This window comes from Toxotes jaculatrix, chromosome 20 (genome assembly GCF_017976425.1).
Source record: "Toxotes jaculatrix isolate fToxJac2 chromosome 20, fToxJac2.pri, whole genome shotgun sequence".
Lineage (NCBI taxonomy): Eukaryota > Metazoa > Chordata > Actinopteri > Toxotidae > Toxotes > Toxotes jaculatrix.
This window is the reverse complement of record NC_054413.1, coordinates 1353528-1372521: the sequence shown is the minus strand read 5'-3', so window position 1 is coordinate 1372521 and position 18994 is coordinate 1353528. Positions and strand designations below refer to the sequence as shown.

The window sequence follows — 18994 nt, the reverse complement described above, 5'->3', positions numbered from 1 at the left end:
CTAAATGTCAGCATCGTGCTGACATTTGCATAATTACAATGTCATATTAGGTGACTGAAGCATCCAAATGCGCATGCGTGAGATATGTAGTTGTTTTGTGTCGCCATGGTTGTAGTCCTTTTTTTGAAGACGCCATTCTGTGACGCTAATGCTGCGTTCATGGGCTCATCGTGAGCTCCGACGTTTCATTGCTAAGTACTTTGCTTTAATTTCAGCTAAATTAAAATAATTTTGCTACAAGGAACAAAAGCCTTGATAGCTTTATCAATAATTCCAAAGACAGTACATTAACACAAAACCAAGTTTTTGCTTTAAAACACAAACATTGTAAAGCGGAACTAACGCTGAACTGAAGCTTGATTTTATCTATGACATCTGTATGTCAAGTCTGCGCGAGATCATTTTTGTTATCTGATTCACATTGTTCTAATTGTTCTTTTTGATATTATTTACATATTTTTAAATTATTACTGCTAATGAAATAGACCTTTGATGTGGTGGTATATTAAACTATTAACTATAATATCTGTTACCAACTACTGCTAACATGTATTTTGCTTTTACTTGACTTAGGTTTCTCCTTATTTTATCTCAAAATAATGAGAAACCTTCTCCTTGTCTGTTCGTTGGTGTGCACTTTTCCGTTGTAAAGTCCATATTTCCGACAGACCCTGAAGGCGGCATGATTCGGTGGCTGCTGAGCTGATCTTTGTGCGAACGAAGCGGAGCGGTCGCAGTTAGCAACGGACGGCAAACACACAGAGAAAGACACGAAAGACGGCGGAGGGGACAGCGTTTGGGCCCGAAAATTCACACAGACGGCGACTATAAAAGTGACAGCGACGGCTTTAAAATGGTAAGAGAGCATTTACAGAGTTGTGAACGTTGGCTGGTGGCTCTGAGAGCTAGCTGGCTAATGCTAAACGCTTAGCGAACTGTTTTCCTGACTCATTATTGAGGAGCCCGAGAAGCTAGGCTGCCATTTTACACCAGCAACACGGGCAGTTGGTCTCTCCTGCGAGCTCCGATTAGCTTGGCGAATGCTGTTTTTATGTTTCATATATTCCACACAACGCTTTTATATTAACACGAATAACAAGTTTGATCCAAATAGGGACTGTAGTTTGATTCAAAGCTAGTCCACTCAGCGCCTACTTACAAGCTAACTGGCTAAGCGAGCCTGGGTAGCTAATGATAGCTAGCAGTATTGCGTAGCAGTCTTTGGCTCAATTTGCAGCCCGGCGTGGTAAAATCTCAGTAAATATTTAGAAGGATTGTTAATGTATAGCTTCATCGTATATTGTGAGATGGTTATATAGGCGTAATTTAGCTGACGTTGTCACTGTTCGTGTGTAAACCGAGCGAATCGGCCCTCTGCCGCTTCCGAGTGAGGGATGGTGATTTGAACCTGAGTCAGGGCTCCCACACTCCTGGAATACCTGGAGAAGACCTGGAGGGTTCAAACCGTCCATTTCCAGGCCTGGAGATTTTAGGTAATTTTTCAAAAGCGAGTTGGTTTTTTGACAAGATTTGATTTCTGTGTCCTCTGAATGCTTAGGACCTCTCTACTGGATGGCTCTTTCTCCTTTCTCCTTGATTCTTAAATGGAGAACAAACACAGCTGACCTACCTGGTTGTTAGCAATAAATTCTCATCATGTAATTTTTTATTATGGAAGCTTGTAAAAACTTGTATATAGATGGCGCAATCATGGAAAAGTTGTGTTTCATAGTTGGTGAGGTGCAGGAGCCCTGCACTCACATCAGCTGATGTTTGAGCTTACATGGCTTTTTAAGCCAGTTGTTTTTAGTAATGTATTTAAGAGATTCAGCGCTCAAGTAAGTTCAATTTATTTATTTTTTTTTATGTTGAAACCGATCGAAAGTCTCATATCTTTATCAGAAGATTGCCTGATTCTAATATTTTGAAGTTCATAAAGGGCTCTCATACTGTGGAGAATTATGTAGAGAAGGCTTTGAAAAGGCTTGTCTCCCCTTTGGATTGAATTGTGGTTATATTTTTATGTTTTTCCTTTAAATGAAGGGGATCTGTGATATTGGTTGCTCACTGACAGTTTCTCTTTACAGTGTCCTTGGTTTTGTAGTAGAAAACAGATGTTCACATTTGGCATTCTTTAGTGGTTAAAGGTTAAATGGTTAGCCTTGATCTGGCAGTTCTGGAAGAATTACAGGATGTTTTAGTTTATAAGGATTCGGACCTCTGCTTTTGGCACAAACAAAGTTTAGAGCTGGATTTAAAAAATCAAACCACTTGTTTGTTTTCATGATCCTCATTTGGACCAAATGTGAATTTCTTTCTTGTGTTAGATGATGCTAATTACTGTCCACTTGCAGCTCTTGATGGAGCATCTCATTTCTGTGTGGTCATGTCTACTGAATTTTGAGTTTGCCTCACTATGAGGAGTCTACGGTTTCCTTCAGTGTTAGTATTGAGTGATGAGTCTTAATTTCACATGTGGACACATTTCACCCCCTCAGAATCTGTCTGATTGGCAGAAGCTGTGTGTGTTTGTACAGACCATAGGGTGGGAGTATGTGTGGTATCTGCTGTCTACTGTAGGATGATGACTTCGTATGTTTACCAAGATAAAACAGCTGCAGACCTACATCTGTTCTTTCATGTTGTGTGAAATCTGTCAGTTTTAGGTGGAGCAGGTTTGTTCAGTCAACCTTTATAACCTGAAATAACACAAAATTACCAACTGCACTGCTGTTTGTTTATTTTATTTTACAGGTTTATTTATGTTGTGGAGCTGTTTTACATCCAAAGATTTGAAATATCTATTTAAGGGAATTTCTTAAATGATGTTTATGCTTCTTAGAGCGTGTGCTGCACCCGATATGCCCTTTCGCAACAGCTCACTCACACATGCAGAATTTAGTTGACTGATCCTTTCTCTGCTACACGTCATGCTGGCATGCTTTTGTGTTTGGTGGCTTAAAACTGGAGCACCTTCCAGGGCAGCTCTATTAACTAATCAGCAATATGTAAACACGCTGTTATCAGTGCTGAGACAGTTAACAGATCATCAGAAATCAGCCTGTGACAGTTCTCATAATTATTAGTCATCTTACTGCCTTAATATCAAAAACAGTCGCAGTTCAGTGGTTCAGCCTCTACTGTGTGAATATTTGCTCTTTTGTTTTTTGATGGCAGTTATTTGATTATTGATTAGCTGTTTTTTTTCCCAGCTGGTTCAGGCCTCTCCAGTGTGTGGATTTAATGATTTTCTTTGTAGTATATCAGTGTAAACTGATTGTCTTGGGTTTTCAGACTGTTGGTTGGACAAAGCAAGAGGATTTAAGGTGTTACCTTGGACTCTGGGAAACCATGAGAGGCATTTTTCGTTTTCTTGGGAAATTTTATTGACAAAACTATTCGATTAACAGAGAAAAGTTGGCAAATTAATTCAGCCGTTAACAATAGAGATTGTCTGCTTTTTAATATTTGGTGCAAACATGCAGCAAAATCATTTTGCTCCTGCGGAAATCAAGATTTACAGTCACGTCAGCCATGATCACACTGTCCTACCTCCTTCTTTACCCTGTCTGACCCATCCAGGTCTGTCTGCTTAATATGTACAAGGTGCTTTGAAGTGACGGCACTGAGAGCAGTGATTGTAAAGTCAAACCAAAGGGGCTGTGGGTCTCTGCTCGGCTGCTCTTCTGAATGCTGAGCAGAGCAACAGAAATCAAAAGCTGCTTACGCTAATGAAATGTCCTCCCTCGCTACCCAACCCGGCACATGATCGGTTTGCATACGCATGCACATAAACACACACTTTACAAGCATGTCAGTGTTCAGGAAGTGCTCATCACTGTTATTCATGTTCAGCCGAAGCGTCACTGCTCCTCATGACTCACCATTGAAGTTTGATGTTTTTGTTATGTTCTTCAAAACTGAGATTTAAGGAAGGAAATGAAATCCCAAAATTAAAGTGATGTATGTGTTTCTGACTCTGCGCTCTGTGAAAATGGCAGGTTGCTGTGTGTGCGTGTGTGTGTGTGTACGTGTGTGTTGCTGTGGTTTGCGTTCTTTGTGTTTTAAATGTAGGGTATTAGGTTGTTGAGTCTGGCCAGGACACACGGTGACCAGGGTAATCTGATTTACCAGGCTGAGTTTTTTTTTTCCCACGGACACTGCTCTCCCTCTCTCTTCCTCTGTCTGTCTCTCCACCACTCCCTGCATCCTTCCCGTTCAGCAAGTCTCTCTCACGCACTCACCTCAGGTTCAGGAGTAGTGGTAATACCTGCAGTAAAGACTTATTCAGTGTGGGAGAGTAGAAACCAGCTGAGTGCAGGTAAGCGGTCGTCACAGAGAAGTCGTAATATGAAAATCTGCTGAGACTTTGGACTCTCTGGCTGCCGCCGACAGCAGGGTAAGAACTTTCCATTTTATTTAAATGGAAAGAAACACATTTGCATCATACACAAACCAAGCAGTTTGTTTTAATTTGTTTTGTGCTGCTGGAAACGGACATCAGGTTTTAAACAACAGGATGGTTTGATGGTTTCCTGCCTCTGTCCCCAGTTAGGCTTTTCCATCCCTCTATGGAGTGTTTTTTATGATACTGGTTATTATTTGTTTTTGGTGGCACCAGTGCTTTTTAGTGCTTCGGGCTGTGTAATCTCTCATATTATCCTGTCGATCATGTTGACTGTGACGTCTTCAGGGGATATTAGACACATAAATGTTTTTATGTTTTTCATATTTAGTGGAAAACAGGGTGAAATGGAAATAAATACACAGAGATGCACCAGTCCAATGCTTTCTTTCCTAATGCTGATTTCTGAGACTTCACATGTGCCCAGACTGAGTATAAATCCAGTACCAGTTCCTTTTACCCAGATTACGACCTGTATACCTCACTGCTTAGAAGTCACAGAGACCATTTCAGTGTAAGGTCATGAGACCAGCAACTGTCATGGAGCTAAAAGTCATGACTGACAGCAAATCTTACAACGGTATTGACAGTGAAACTGTATTTGGTGTGAACCCAGGCCACTTAACTAGGTCAGCATTGGACTGGTGTGTTCCTGCAGCTAACGATAGTTGAAAATGTCCATTATGATTTCCTAGAGCCCAAAGTGATTCATTCACATTGCTTGCTTTATCCAGCCGGCAGTCTTAAAACTTATACTATCATAAAAACATAATTTTGCTGTGATTAATTACAAGAAAAAGCATCAAGTACAAACATTAGACAAGCTGGAACCTGCTCACGTTTGGCTTTTCTGCCTGAGAAATGAATGCAATTAGACATCAGTTATCAAGGTGGTTGCCAGTTAATTTAATTTCGATTAACTACCTAATTTTTTCTGCACTAACCCTTAATTACACTCATGGTTTCAAGACTGTTCGAAGAAAATTTTTTTTTTATTTTTCCTGACCAAAGTAACACCATCACTAGCATAAACAGGGCCTCTGCAGTACGTGTTGACAGTCTGGTTGCTGTGGCCCAGACATATATAGGCTAGTTGCTCCTTGAAAAGCTCACGTTCCTTGAAAGGAGTCTTGACCTTTGACCCTTGCCTACTTCCCGCCACGTGTGAAGAAGGAGCGTGCCGACCGTGGCCCTGTTGTTGATGACCAGGCATGGGATTCGTGTTTCACGACAAAACTTTCTAGAAACTGTTGCCTCTGAACAAGTCGCACACATCCTGTTACCCCCTGTCACGTAGCTGTGGAACTGATTATAGGTCAGATACTGTAGGGGCACACATCTAATACCTCCTGGTGTGGGAATCTGAAATCTGATCCCAGTGCTGCTGTGAAGGGCACCTTTCTTACCACTGGTGAATAGGAGCACAGGATACAGAGAGACTGAACACACTACCTTCTGTAGTTGAATGGCTACTCAGAGGTATTGTCTGCCCCAGTTGCCATGGCAACTGTCAGAGCACCTCAGGTAGGTAGGGCTGCCTTTCTGAGTGGAGCGAGGATCTGCTGAAGAGGAGCGGAGGTTGAATCGGGTCTAGAGTCTGGGCCGAGCCGCGCGGGCGCTCTGCCGACAGGCCCGGCTCAGTATCCGGCGGTTAACACGCCGGATACTGACATTCAGGTGCTGAATGTTGCAGCACACGTGTTGTGTATGTTTGTATGGGCAGCTGGGGGCTGTTGGAGAGCGGTGGCAGCAGATTGCAGCTGCAGTGCTGTGGTCAGTCTGCGTGTGCGGGGGGAGGGATGCTGGAGACGGAGGCTGGGCGTGGAGAGGACGCCAGATTTTAGTGACTGATGAAGGTCTGCTCCGAGTCTTGATGTGCCTGGAGTTTACTGCTGTGTCGAGGCTTTTCCTCTGCCTCGGTGCCTCTTGTCTTTATCGTTCCTGCCCATGGTGTTGCTTGGAGAGCCAGAATTGGAAAATGTGCTGCAGGACCTGTTTTGAAAAACTGTAATGTCAGCCCAGTGTGCAAGAAACCTCCGTAAACACTGAGAGAAGAAAATCATTCTTGTTGCTGTGAAAATCACAGTTATCAGTTATCAGCCAAAATTGTCAGACATTTGCTTCTTTCAGCTTCTCAAATGTTGAGTGAGTTATATAATTGTTAAATGTGTTATATAATTGTTAAGTGAATATTTTGGGGATTTGTGGGTCAAACAAAACAAGTAATTTGAAGACCAGGAAAATGTAATTGGCATTTTTCACTGTGGTTTAACATTTTAAAACTAAATGATTAAAGTATGTCCTGAATAAATAAAGCTTATTAGTGTTTCACATGAAGTAAAGATTAATTTTTTGTTTTCCGTGATGTCCATGTTATTTTGATCCATGTTATCAGAGTTGTTTTCAAATTGAAACCGTAACACGTAGCCCACTCTTGGTCCTCAAATCTAATTTAAGATGTAGTGACATGTTCTGAAACTAAACTTCAAACGATAACACTTCAGTGTCTTCATTAAGCAGCAACACATCACGGCACTGCCACATCATTCAGTGTCCGGCTGCAGCCGCCAGGACTCGTCAGCGGGGACAGGAAGTAAACAGAGCAGGTCACTCTGCTTCCCTCTTCCACTGACAGGCTATTGCACTTGGGTCACGTCCTGAGTCTCTGGCCCTAATAGCTGTGAATGGCCAGAGACAGGCAGCGCTGCATGCCTGGTCTGTCTAAATATAGCAGCACTGCCTACATGTACACAGCAGTTTCTACCCATACAGCCCTGCCTTTAGTCTCTGTGTTCACACAGCAGCGGCTGCATATTCTGCTTTATCCTTCTTGATGACAGCTCTTAAATGTTCTGGGACATCAGCACCAACTCGTGTTACATGCTGGGTGATAATAACAATGTCATATCTTGGTTTGATATTAATAGGGGTGTCATTAGGTTTTTTTTTTGTGTGTGTGTGTGTGTGTTCATACAGAGCTACACACTTGCCTCTGGTAAAAAAAAAAAAAAGAGATTTAATTGCTGATGTGGCAGCAGTGGCTGATTTGAACTGGGCCTGCAGCTGATGATAATTATCATAATCAGTTAATCTGACAGTCATTTTTTGATGAATCAGTTAATGGTTCAGTCTGTAAAATGTCTGAAAACACTGACAAAGGCCCAACTACATTTCCCAGAACCCAAGGTCTCCACTTTACATGGCCTGTTTCGAGAAAAGCAGCACGTCCTTACATCTGAGAACAACATGTTTCAGACACAAGTTGCATGTCACATGTACCCATCTGGGTTTGACGTGTGCTGTGAATCCATGTGGGGCCTTTTGGAAGCTAAACAATGCCTGAATTCAGCTTCTCATAACAACATCTGTGTCACATGAAGAGAAAAATGATGCTAATGATGTTTGATGGTCTCACAACAGAATTTACACGTGCTAACTTTTCAGACTTTGGTGCTTTAAATAATTAGCATATTTTGATAAGGTGATTGGTACATGATTGGTGTCATCTTACTCTTTCTGTTGATCACTGTCCAAATAAAGGATTTAATTCCATTCAGCTTCAGTGAAACAAGAAAACGTGATAAAGTCAGCGTGTCGACAGTGAGAAAACGTTTTGTAGGTACAGCAAATAATCAGCCCAGTCACTGTCGCCCAGTGAGAAGGTCTTTTCTCTTTGTGTTGTCTCGTCAGTCAGTCTGCGTCTCTCTCTCTCTCCCTTTCTGTGGCTTCAGAGATGTTGATGGTGCAGACTGTGGCGTTTGTTTCCCTTCTCCTCGTGTCCCGACAGCGGGGATGAAATTACAGCTTTGTGTCTGTCAATTAGCCTTAATGATCCGGCCTCCTTGGACTGTCATCAGTGTCGCTGTGAAACCAGCTGAGTTTACTCCTGTGATGGCGTCACACTCACGACCTGACCTCATATTCAGACATTTAGATTTGAGCAGAGTGTTTTCACATGAATCTTTGTGCTTTATTTAAATGTGTATTAACTTTTCTTTGCTAACGTAAAACATGATAGCCCTTAAAATCTTAATAACCAGTACAGCGTTGCTGATGTCTACATCATAAACGATAATCATGTCACAGTTTCTTTCATGATAAAACATGATAGGTGAGAAAGAAAATCCTAAACTTTGTCGGTAAGGGAGACCGAGTGCTGTCTTGACTGCACTGGCGAAGGAAGTCATGGAGGCGCTGAAGTGGACTAATCTGTCATTAGCTGAGTGACGTCAGAGTGCGGTCAGCGCCGCGTCCACAGGGATCAGAGCCAGGTGTCAGCAGATAAATCCATATAACCTACCTGGCTAACTACTAATAGTACTTTGGAAACTGAGGATTATTGTCCCTGGTGTTTGAAATGAATCCTGTGGATGAAGGTTTGGCCCGATGTCTTCGTCCATTGTGATGGACGAAGACGAAGGTGTGTTCTTAACGGACTGAAAGCACAAAGCAGCGGACGTGTAGTTAAATATCACTGATGGAAATTTTTTTCTTTTCTCTCCTCAGGTCATTTGGTGAGGAGTGCCAAAGCTTTTAGGTGGAGGAGTGGCAGACAGCGCCACCCAGGTGTGCAGAGTGGGACTGCATCCTGTCTCACAACCTGAAAACCAGCTTCCTGAAGTGCTGCTGCCGCTGCCAGATGGACTGCAAACTCTGAGAGCAGACAGAGTCAGGGCAGAAATCATCTGAGGAGAGGAGCCGGGGGGAGAACGCTCACCGGAGCAGGAAAGGGAGGGCACTGGTAGGGAGAGGAGAGGACAAAGGGGCTCTACGATGTCGTCAAACAGGACCCAGAACCCCCACGGACTGAAACAGATAGGCCTGGACCAGATATGGGACGACCTGCGGGCTGGCATCCAGCAGGTGTACACACGGCAAAGCATGGCCAAGTCACGCTACATGGAACTCTACACGTATCCTGTGAGGCCGGGGGAGGTTGGCGTGGTCTGGCTGTGATTAGAGTTTTGAATGTGTTGTGGATTTTTACAGATATTTACCATCCTCTGAGCTGGTGCATCCTCGATGATCATAATCTCACCTAAAGGCTGATTTTTAATTAACTATAGTCATAGTTACCAAACAGTGACACTCAGCAAATATATACCAGTATCTCACTGGTTGTTTAGTTAGCAGCCGCCCTGGCTGTTAGTGTTGTGTGTCTGTGTGTGTGTGGGTGGGTGTGTGTGTGTTGTAGTGTACTTAATGGCGCTGACTTGTTACTTCCTTCTCTCTGAAACCAAAACCTGTTTTCTAGCTGTGTGCTCGGGTAATGAGTTACAACAAAAGAACATCCAGCAGGCCAGAGTCCTGAAAACAGGAAACAAAGCTTTGCTTCACCATATCATCCTGTGCTGTATGTAGCTGCTGCTCTGCTCAACCAGTTTTATGACAGAGCAGGTTTTACTTCAGATAGAGAAAATGTATTTCGGGTTTTTGCCACCACAGAGTTTTAGTTTTTCTCAGCTCATTTCCAGGAGCTGTTGATCTCAAATGTATGTAAAGAAAAAGGGAAGCAGGTTTTCAAAGGTTTGTGGTTTTTCAGCTGCAGTTACCTGTTAACCAGACGTATTTAATCATCCCTTAGATGTGTAAAGTTTATAACTTACACAGTGTGAGGTGACAGGTGATCTTCTCTGAGGGTACGTTGTGTTGTTTGACAGCCTTGCTTCCTCTTAGCTACATTTCCAGCACTAAAGGATGTCATTATTTCCCTGAAGAAGTCAGTGCACTCGGCGTATATAACTCAGACCTGTTATCCTGCCCGGATACACTAATCTGTACAAGCTGGACTTTGTGAATGACTTACTTTTTCCTTTCAGAGCTTTTTCAGGCACCGTGGTGAATTTACTCTTTATTTAACACCTGATTCCAGTATAGTTAGTTACACCTTACTCTGTGATGTACAGTGTCTCTGTGTTGACTCCTTAACCCTTGCCTCAGACATGTATATAACTATTGTACCAGTGTCCACCAGTCCAGCCAGGGCAGGGGCTCTGTGCCTCCGGCCAAGCCCTCCAAAAAGTCCACCACTCCGGGTGGGGCTCAGTTTGTAGGCCTGGAGCTCTACAAGCGACTCAAGGAGTTCCTGAAGAACTATTTGACCAGCCTGCTCAAAGTGAGTCCACGCCTGCATGTTTCCAACCTTCTGAGAACCTGAACCTCAAAGCCCCTACATCACAGACACTCATACGCTCTCTGCCATTTACCAGTACTCGCTTCCTCGCCTTATGTCCTCTTTCCCTTGTTTCCTTCCTGCTTTTCCCTTCAGGATGGTGAGGATTTAATGGACGAGTGTGTGTTGAAGTTTTACACCCAGCAGTGGGAGGATTACCGTTTCTCCAGTAAGGTCCTCAACGGGATCTGCGCCTACCTCAACCGCCACTGGGTCAGACGAGAGTGTGATGAGGGACGCAAGGGCATTTATGAGATTTACTCTGTAAGTCATCCAGGGCCTCTGTTCTGTTTTTTAATGATCAGTGCTCAGCAGATGATTGTGGGTGAGGCTGGTCTCAGTGTTCATGACTGTTTATCCACCAAATACAAACATTTTCCACCTTTCTGTTCATCATTATGTGAATAAAAGTCATCATGAAACCTTTGTGCTTCATGTTTGTGTTGATGAAACATGAATGTGACGTTTGGTTTTCACTGCTGTCATCAGACGTAGAGGCGTGTAACAGGCGTGTAACAGGCGTGCAGACAAGTCTTGACCTTTTGTTAATCTTCTCGTTCTCCTCTCCTCTGCCCCCCCCCCCCCCCCCCCCCACTGTTTCCTCCCAGCTGGCACTCGTGACCTGGAGGGAGTGTTTATTCAGACCCCTCAACAAACAGGTGTGTTTGGTTTCTTTTTATAGAAGTGAAGTGAGGAATAACAGAGTGGTACGATGCAGTGATTAAAGAAATGCAAACAAACTGAACAGTACTCAGTGGTATGTTGTTGTTTCTTTATTCCATCAGCTTTGTGCTTGTCATTGTACAAATAACAAAGAAAAGTATTTTCCAGGTAACAAACGCTGTGCTGAAGCTGATAGAGAGAGAGAGGAACGGTGAGACCATTAACACCAGGCTGATCAGTGGAGTGGTCCAGTCCTATGGTAGGTCCATGTGTATGGTGGTCTACAAGGAGCATTTCCTTAAAAAGAAAATATTTCACAAGTAAAGTAAAACATTAAAATTAAATTTCGGATGATTAATGATTTCAGCTGTGGAATCCTTATGAATGATAATATTCTTTTAATAACTGTACTCTCCACGTCCCTCTGGCCCTGAGCGTGCACGTGACAGGAATTATATCCCGTGTCTGCATAAACAGAAAAGCACGAGCGTCTGTGGTGTGTTTGTTGTCTGTGTTCGAGTGTGTTTGGCCCTGAAACCTTGTGGGATTTATAATGACGCTAGATTTATGAAAATCTAATTCAGATGCTTCGTTTCATTCAGCTGCAGCTTCTGAAAATGATAGAAAAGAATGCAGGACGTACGTAAATAAAATAAATCTGTGTTGTATGAATTATGAAAGGTTGTCGTAGCTGAAGACACGTAGCAGTGAAATCGGTGTTCAGCTCACGGGGATCATCACGTGGTTATTCTGAGTGTAACGCCTCATCTCTCCTCCTGCAGTCGAGCTGGGCCTGAACGAAGAGGACGCCTTCGCCAAAGGACCCACGCTGTCCGTCTACAAAGAGTACTTTGAATGTCAGTTCCTCACTGACACAGAACGTTTCTACACGCGTGAGAGCACAGAGTTCCTGCAGCAGAACCCTGTCACCGAGTACATGAAGAAGGTGGGCAGTCATTCCACTACATACAGGGAGGAGCGCAGGGTTCAGCAGCTTCATGCTTCAGGTGCTAATGTGTGTAAGTGGACCGTCTTTGTGTTGATGCTCATTTCGTGTGTGTTCTCCCTCAGGCGGAGGCCCGGCTGCTGGAGGAGCAGCGGCGTGTGCAGGTTTACCTCCATGAATCCACCCAGGACGAGTTGGCCAGGAAGTGTGAGCAGGTCCTCATAGAGAAACACCTGGAGATCTTCCACACCGAGTTTCAGAACCTTCTGGATGCCGACAAGAATGAAGGTTAATTTCTACGAGTTTAGTTCAGTGTGTTTTTTTTTGCTGCATCAGCTGATACAGAAACAACTCACGAAGCTCAGGTTCATTTAAATAAAATAAAAAATAATTCTCATCCCAGCTGATAACACTTGCTCTCCTCCTTCATCTCGTTCCAGACCTGGGCCGGATGTACAACCTCGTGTCGCGGATCACAGATGGTCTGGGTGAACTGAAGAAACTATTAGAGACTCACATCCACAACCAGGGCCTGGCCGCCATCGAGAAGTGTGGCGAGGCCGCGCTCAACGTACGCACCCCCCTTCCTCGCCTCTGAAACCAGTTTTCATTAGACCAGTGTGAAGATGCTGATTCATATAAAAATGTGCAGACTCAGCATTTTTGTGTTTCTTCCAGGACCCCAAAGTGTACGTCCAGACCACCCTGGACGTCCATAAGAAGTACAACGCCTTGGTGATGTCTGCCTTCAACAATGACGCTGGCTTCGTGGCGGCGCTCGACAAGGTCAGTGAACCTCTGTGAGGACCAGACGAGAACCTAAAGTGTATGAGACATGTCCCAGTGTCAGAGGACTGAACTGTAGGTTATTTTTAATGCTTTGTCCCTCTTTTCACAGGCATGTGGTCGGTTCATCAACAACAACGCCGTCACCAGGATGGCTCAGTCGTCCAGCAAATCTCCGGAGCTGCTGGCCAGATACTGCGATTCTTTACTCAAGAAGAGGTGAGTGATGTCGTCTGCACGTCCGCCCTGCAGCTCCTCAGCTATCGTAAACATTTAAGGCTTATTAAAATTATATAAACATATCTGGGTTTTTTTTTTTTAGCTCCAAAAACCCGGAGGAGGCAGAACTGGAGGACACACTCAACCAAGTGGTGAGACATTGGCCTGTGTGTTACATAAACACACGTTTGTAGTAGTGTCACAGAAACATAGCTCCTGAGTGACAGTGAGACAACGTCTCTGATGGACAGCAGCACAGGGACAGTAACTGCTGAGCGTGTCGGCGTCACATTAAGCTGCGTCTCTGCGTTTCCTCTTCCAGATGGTCGTGTTCAAGTACATCGAGGACAAAGATGTTTTCCAGAAGTTCTACGCTAAGATGCTGGCCAAACGTCTGGTCCATCAGAACAGCGCCAGCGACGACGCGGAGGCCAGCATGATCTCCAAACTCAAGGTGTGACTCCCACCCCCAATTCTCCACATGCAGACACGAAGCACCATGACTCTAAAATGTCCATTTCTTTGTCCCGGTACTGGATCTGGTTTTGTTTTTGTCCTCCTGCAGCAAGCATGTGGGTTTGAATACACGTCCAAACTGCAGCGAATGTTCCAGGATATCGGAGTCAGTAAAGACCTGAACGAGCAGTTTAAGAAGCACCTGACCAACTCTGAGCCTCTGGACTGTGAGTAAACACTCGTCTGTCCTCAGGTGTCTTTTTTCTTAAAGCAGCTTGTTGTTGTTTTGAAACCCTGAGTGTCTGAGACTGGAACTTAAATTTGCTTAAACTTTTGCTGAACTCTGGTGAATGAAAACACATAAAACCCACATGTAATAAAGTTAAACTGGTGTGTGTGTGTGTGTGTGTTAAAGTGGACTTCAGTATCCAGGTCCTGAGCTCTGGGTCTTGGCCGTTCCAGCAGTCCTGCACCTTTGCTCTGCCATCTGAGGTAAAGCTCTTTTTTTTTTTTTAAATCTCCGTGAGCAGAGTCGGTTTTAAGGCATCAGATCAGTGATTTGAATTCATGACTGCAGACAGTTATTATTAGTTTTTAACCCTTTCATGCATGAATTATGAAAACCTCACTCATGATTTTTATCCCTCTTTAGGTATGAACCTGTTTTTCGTGGAGTTACGAACACGTCCGTTCTGTGTGAAAACTCTGAAATAAAAACATTTTTCATGCTGTTGTTTTCTCACATCGTTGTCTGCGGGCGAACAGATGTTCTTCCTCCGCTCTGATTTGCTGTCATCCTCTCACATAATCATGTCCTGCTCATGTCCACTTCCCGTCCATCTTGTATGTTAACTGGCAAAGCATCCAGGACACAAGACACTTGTTTTTCGTCTGCATGCAGCATCGTAGCATCTGTTGGCATCTTTTCCTTTGGTGCACAAGCATCCGCCGTGTTGGCTGATAAGAAACTGTAACGATGAAGCCCATGCATATATAAGAGAGCAGCTTTTGAACAGGTGTCCACTGTAGTGACCACTGTGCATGAAAGGGTTAAATCTTAACTTTGACTTTTTAAGCTGGAGTTGTGTTGAGTGTGTGAACAACTTGAACCAGGAGGATTCAGACACGTGTCAGGTCCATGTTTGATCCACGTTTCGCTGGAGCCCAGACTTTTTAACGACATCTGAACTCGTGTCTTTGTCTGTGTGCAGCTGGAGCGAAGCTATCAGCGCTTCACGGCGTTTTATGCCAGCAGACACAGCGGCAGGAAGCTGACTTGGCTCTATCACCTGTCCAAAGGAGAGCTGGTCACCAACTGCTTCAAGAACAGGTAAACGGAGAATGTGCTGACGTCACATGCTCCTTTCAGCTTCTGTCTTTATTCTGTTTTCATGGATTGATGGTCTGTGATTCAGAGACTCGTACCAGTGACCAGCTGTGAGTCCGTCTCATACTGAAGCTGCTCCTGTTGTTGTTGTTGTTGTTTACAGGTACACACTGCAGGCCTCCACCTTCCAGATGGCCATCCTGCTGCAGTACAACACCGAGGACAGTTACACCGTCCAGCAGCTCACAGACAGCACACAGATCAAAACTGTGAGCACAACATTTCAACAACTCGTTTTCATGAATGAAAGTTAAAGAGTTAACGATCGATTTCACCTTTTCTGTGGTTTTAGTTAAAACAAGTTAACTTTGACTTAGAGCTGCTTCATTTCTCTACTAACCAACAGTTTCTTTCATTTTCAGGATATTCTGGTTCAAGTCCTGCAGATTTTGTTAAAATCGAAGCTGCTGGTGCGTAAAACAAACCGTCCTTTGGTTTTTGTCTTTTGTCTGATCCTGGTTTTTGTCTCTTCCTCCTTCGCTGGTCACATTTTTTCACATCAGTTTCTTGCAGATGTTTTTTATGTCAGTCAGTTCATGTTCAATAAAGACATAAAACCCTTGTTCTGATCAGTTAGTTTGCTTCTGAAGACCAGGGGACGTCAGACAGCAGACAGATGGTTTGTGTCGTGTGTGCGATCATTGATGCAGGGACTCGTGTTTCTTGTTGAGAGTTAACGGAGTTTCAGTTTCTGGGAAGGAAACTTTTTACAGTCGCTCACACCAGCTGTCTGTCTCATGTCCGTGTGTCCGTCAGGTGTTGGAGGACGAGAACGCCAACGTGGACGAGGTGGAGTTCAAACCTGACACCGTCATCAAACTTTTCCTCGGATACAAAAAGTGAGAAACTGCTTTAATGTAGTTTGTTGCTTTTGTTAAACAGTGAAGCTTAAATCTCAGCTGATTTTGGACGTGTTGGTCCATTCAGAGTTTTAAGTTGTCTCGTGTTTTTGTCTCGTTCAGTAAGAAGCTGAGGGTGAACATCAACGTCCCGATGAAGACGGAGCAGAAACAGGAGCAGGAGACGACTCACAAGAACATCGAGGAGGATCGAAAGCTCCTGATCCAGGTGGCTGTTTTACACCTCAGCACATTACAGACAAACGTGGGAATCTCTGCTGGTCTGTCAGCGCTTCGTTCGGTTTCTGTTTCACTGAACTGGTGCGAATAAACAACGCTCCCGTCTTTACAGGCTGCGATCGTGAGGATCATGAAGATGAGGAAGGTCCTGAAGCACCAGCAGCTCCTGGCTGAAGTCCTGAACCAGCTGTCGTCCCGATTCAAGCCCAGAGTCCCCGTCATCAAAGTAACACACACTCACACACACACACACACTCACACACTCAGATCAGTGTGGTGTTCTGTATTTTTCCTGGTGTCAGCAGGTAAAATTACCATAAAAAGACCAAACCCTCCAATGTTAATCGATTGATGGGTGATTGATCTAATCACAGGAGCTAGTGTGACACGTTGTTAGGTTTGGTGGGTTTATGGGATCTGGGTTGACAGCAGCCTGGTGGTCCTGAATGTTCTCACGTTCGGGTTTTGTCTCCCTCTCGTGGACAGAAATGCATCGACATCCTGATAGAGAAGGAGTACCTGGAGCGAGTGGACGGTGAGAAGGACACATACAGCTACCTGGCCTGAACGCCGCCCTCCCTCCTTCCCGCCCGCCGGCTCTCCTCGGTTTTATTTTTATTTGTTTTTTTTTTTTTTTTTGTTTTTTTAATTTTATGTCTGAGTAATAAAGTGTGGATCCCTCTGAGCGGCGGCCATGTTGTGAGTGTGTCGCTGATCATGTGACTGCCCCCGAAATGACAACCATCGACGCGCGGGGGGAGGAGGGCGTGAACTTTCTGCTCTGCCCTCACGGAACAGACGCCCCTCCTGTCGAGCCTGGGAAACCCCCCGTGTACATGCTGGCCCCTCCCATCCGTAGGACACACACACACACTCACGCTTCCTTGTTGTCATTGTAAATAACCACAGACTGAGAGGAAAACAAACCCCGCCCCTTCTTTACATAGCGCAAACGTAATGAATTAGCCAACAGCCAATCAGAGGAGAGCCGCATCCAAAGGTTTCTGCATGCTACTGCCTACCTGCACCACAGTGACCGCGAAAAAGATTAAAGTTAAAATTAAAGTCGAGTCACTGGGCAGCCGACGCAGTCCACCGTACGACGACACGAAGTCTGCGACACGAAGTCTACGCCGGTCATGAATTAAAGTCTGCGACTGACCCGGAGGAGGAGGAGGAGAGATCAGAGCCGCCATGACGCTTCTTTATCTGCTAAAGTTGTCTGAGTTTTGGTTGGAGGTCGGTTGGGTTCATGCAGGAGGCCTGTTTCATTACTGAACGGTGGACATTTGTATAGTGTGGTTCATTTTCTAAATGTGTGATAAATAAAAATAAGGAAAGATTTCTTTAAACACTCGCTCCCGAGTTTTCCATCTTACAGCCGCATCGTTACGGACGCAAAGAGCCGCAGCTCGGTCCGGTCAGGTGACCAGCTGTTCGCCCGGTCAGGTGAACAGCTGTTCGCCCGGTCAGGTGAACAGGTGTTCGCCCGGTCCGGTCAGGTGAACAGGTGTTCGCTCACACAGGCAAAGAGTGTGGAAATGAACCTGGGAACTGAACAAACGGCTCCGATGGTTTAACCGCCACAGATGCTGCTGAGGGTAAGAGAGGAATTATACCAGTAAAACCAGTTACATGTTATTTAATCAGGATGCATTCATTAAACGTGAAACTGTTCAGCTTTCCTTCCGGTTTTCTGACAGTAAACTGAAAATGTCTGCGCAGTAAAACCTGAACGTGCGTGTGTGAAGCTCCGTGCGCGTCCCCGCAGACGGCCCCTGCGTTGGTACAAAGTGAAACCGGAAAACTCGCCCGTTTATAATATTTTAATCTGCATCACTTTGAACAACAAAAATCCCTGTAAACATTACAAAATCAGCACCTGTGTCATCGGAGGAAAGAGTGGCCCTGGCTCGACAGGAAGAAGAAGAAGAGTGGAAAAGTTAGCGCAGGCGGACGCATGAAACGATAAATAACCTGCGGCTCAGGTGTGAGGGAGGGCGGGGTCACACTGCGCACCTGCTTCTCTCCCCTCTGAGAATCCAATCATGTCCTATGTCCACATTTAACAAGCTTTGTTTTTCATATCTGATGTTCAGACAGAAAAACACGTGGATGCTCCACAGGTGGCCTTCGATTCTGATTGGCTGCTGTTACCCAGCCCTCCAATCACAGACACGCTGCTTCTTCCTCATCCTGCACCCGGACCTCCACAGGAGCTGCTTTCAGATCCCGACCCTCAGGTCAGAGATGAAAACAGCTGGTGTGGACTTGTTTCTTTTAATGTGTGAAAAGTCAAGAATCACTGGTTTGGATGATCTTTAAACGCATCACACCCCAATCAAATGCATCAACACTGAGGAAATCAGAAACATGGGAAGGCTCATACGAATCAGCAGTAAAGGTTTGTGATCTCTTACAAAAACAACAATAATAAAACATATGAATAAAGGGTTCCTACACATTTCTGGTGGAGAAATTCACACTTCTGGGTCATTTTCATGCACATTAATGTCACAAAATCTAAATTAACAGTTAAAAATCTCTTCCCCAAACTTTTCCTGACCTGGAAATCTTCCCCCCGAGCTGATTTCCCAAACACTTCAGGACATGTGTAGGAACCCGTCGAGTGAAGCACCAGGTGTCAGGGCCCGGAGCCCCTGAAGTCTTTCACCCATCAACTACAGACAACACGACAGCACGAGACTCTTTGCCTGCCTCTGTGAAGTTTGTAATAAATTACCGGTGGAGAAGAAAGAAGGTGGAGACACAGAGGAACATCTCCTCAGCAGGAAGATGGGGGGCAGAAAAAAAAGAAGAAGAAGAGGAGGAGGAGGAGGAGGCTGGTATTGCTTCAAGTCAGTCAGACACCAGGCTGAGA

The 18994-nt window shown here is 44.6% G+C and overlaps 1 protein-coding gene across 1 annotated transcript; it reads left to right on the top strand.

The window, feature by feature from the left end:
* Positions 1-686: 686 nt before the first annotated feature.
* On the top strand, positions 687-17465 carry LOC121200378 (cullin-1). The gene is made up of 22 exons (XM_041065647.1): positions 687-856; positions 8912-9318; positions 10346-10520; positions 10674-10841; positions 11186-11236; positions 11409-11499; positions 12023-12186; positions 12312-12474; positions 12627-12757; positions 12865-12972; positions 13085-13191; positions 13295-13343; positions 13514-13645; positions 13757-13874; positions 14063-14139; positions 14859-14977; positions 15138-15243; positions 15397-15444; positions 15791-15873; positions 15997-16102; positions 16226-16339; positions 16600-17465. Exons 2-22 carry the CDS (start codon positions 9179-9181, stop codon positions 16678-16680), a joined length of 2331 nt encoding a protein of 776 aa, XP_040921581.1. The 5' UTR covers positions 687-856; positions 8912-9178; the 3' UTR covers positions 16681-17465.
* The last annotated feature ends 1529 nt before the right edge of the window (positions 17466-18994 follow it).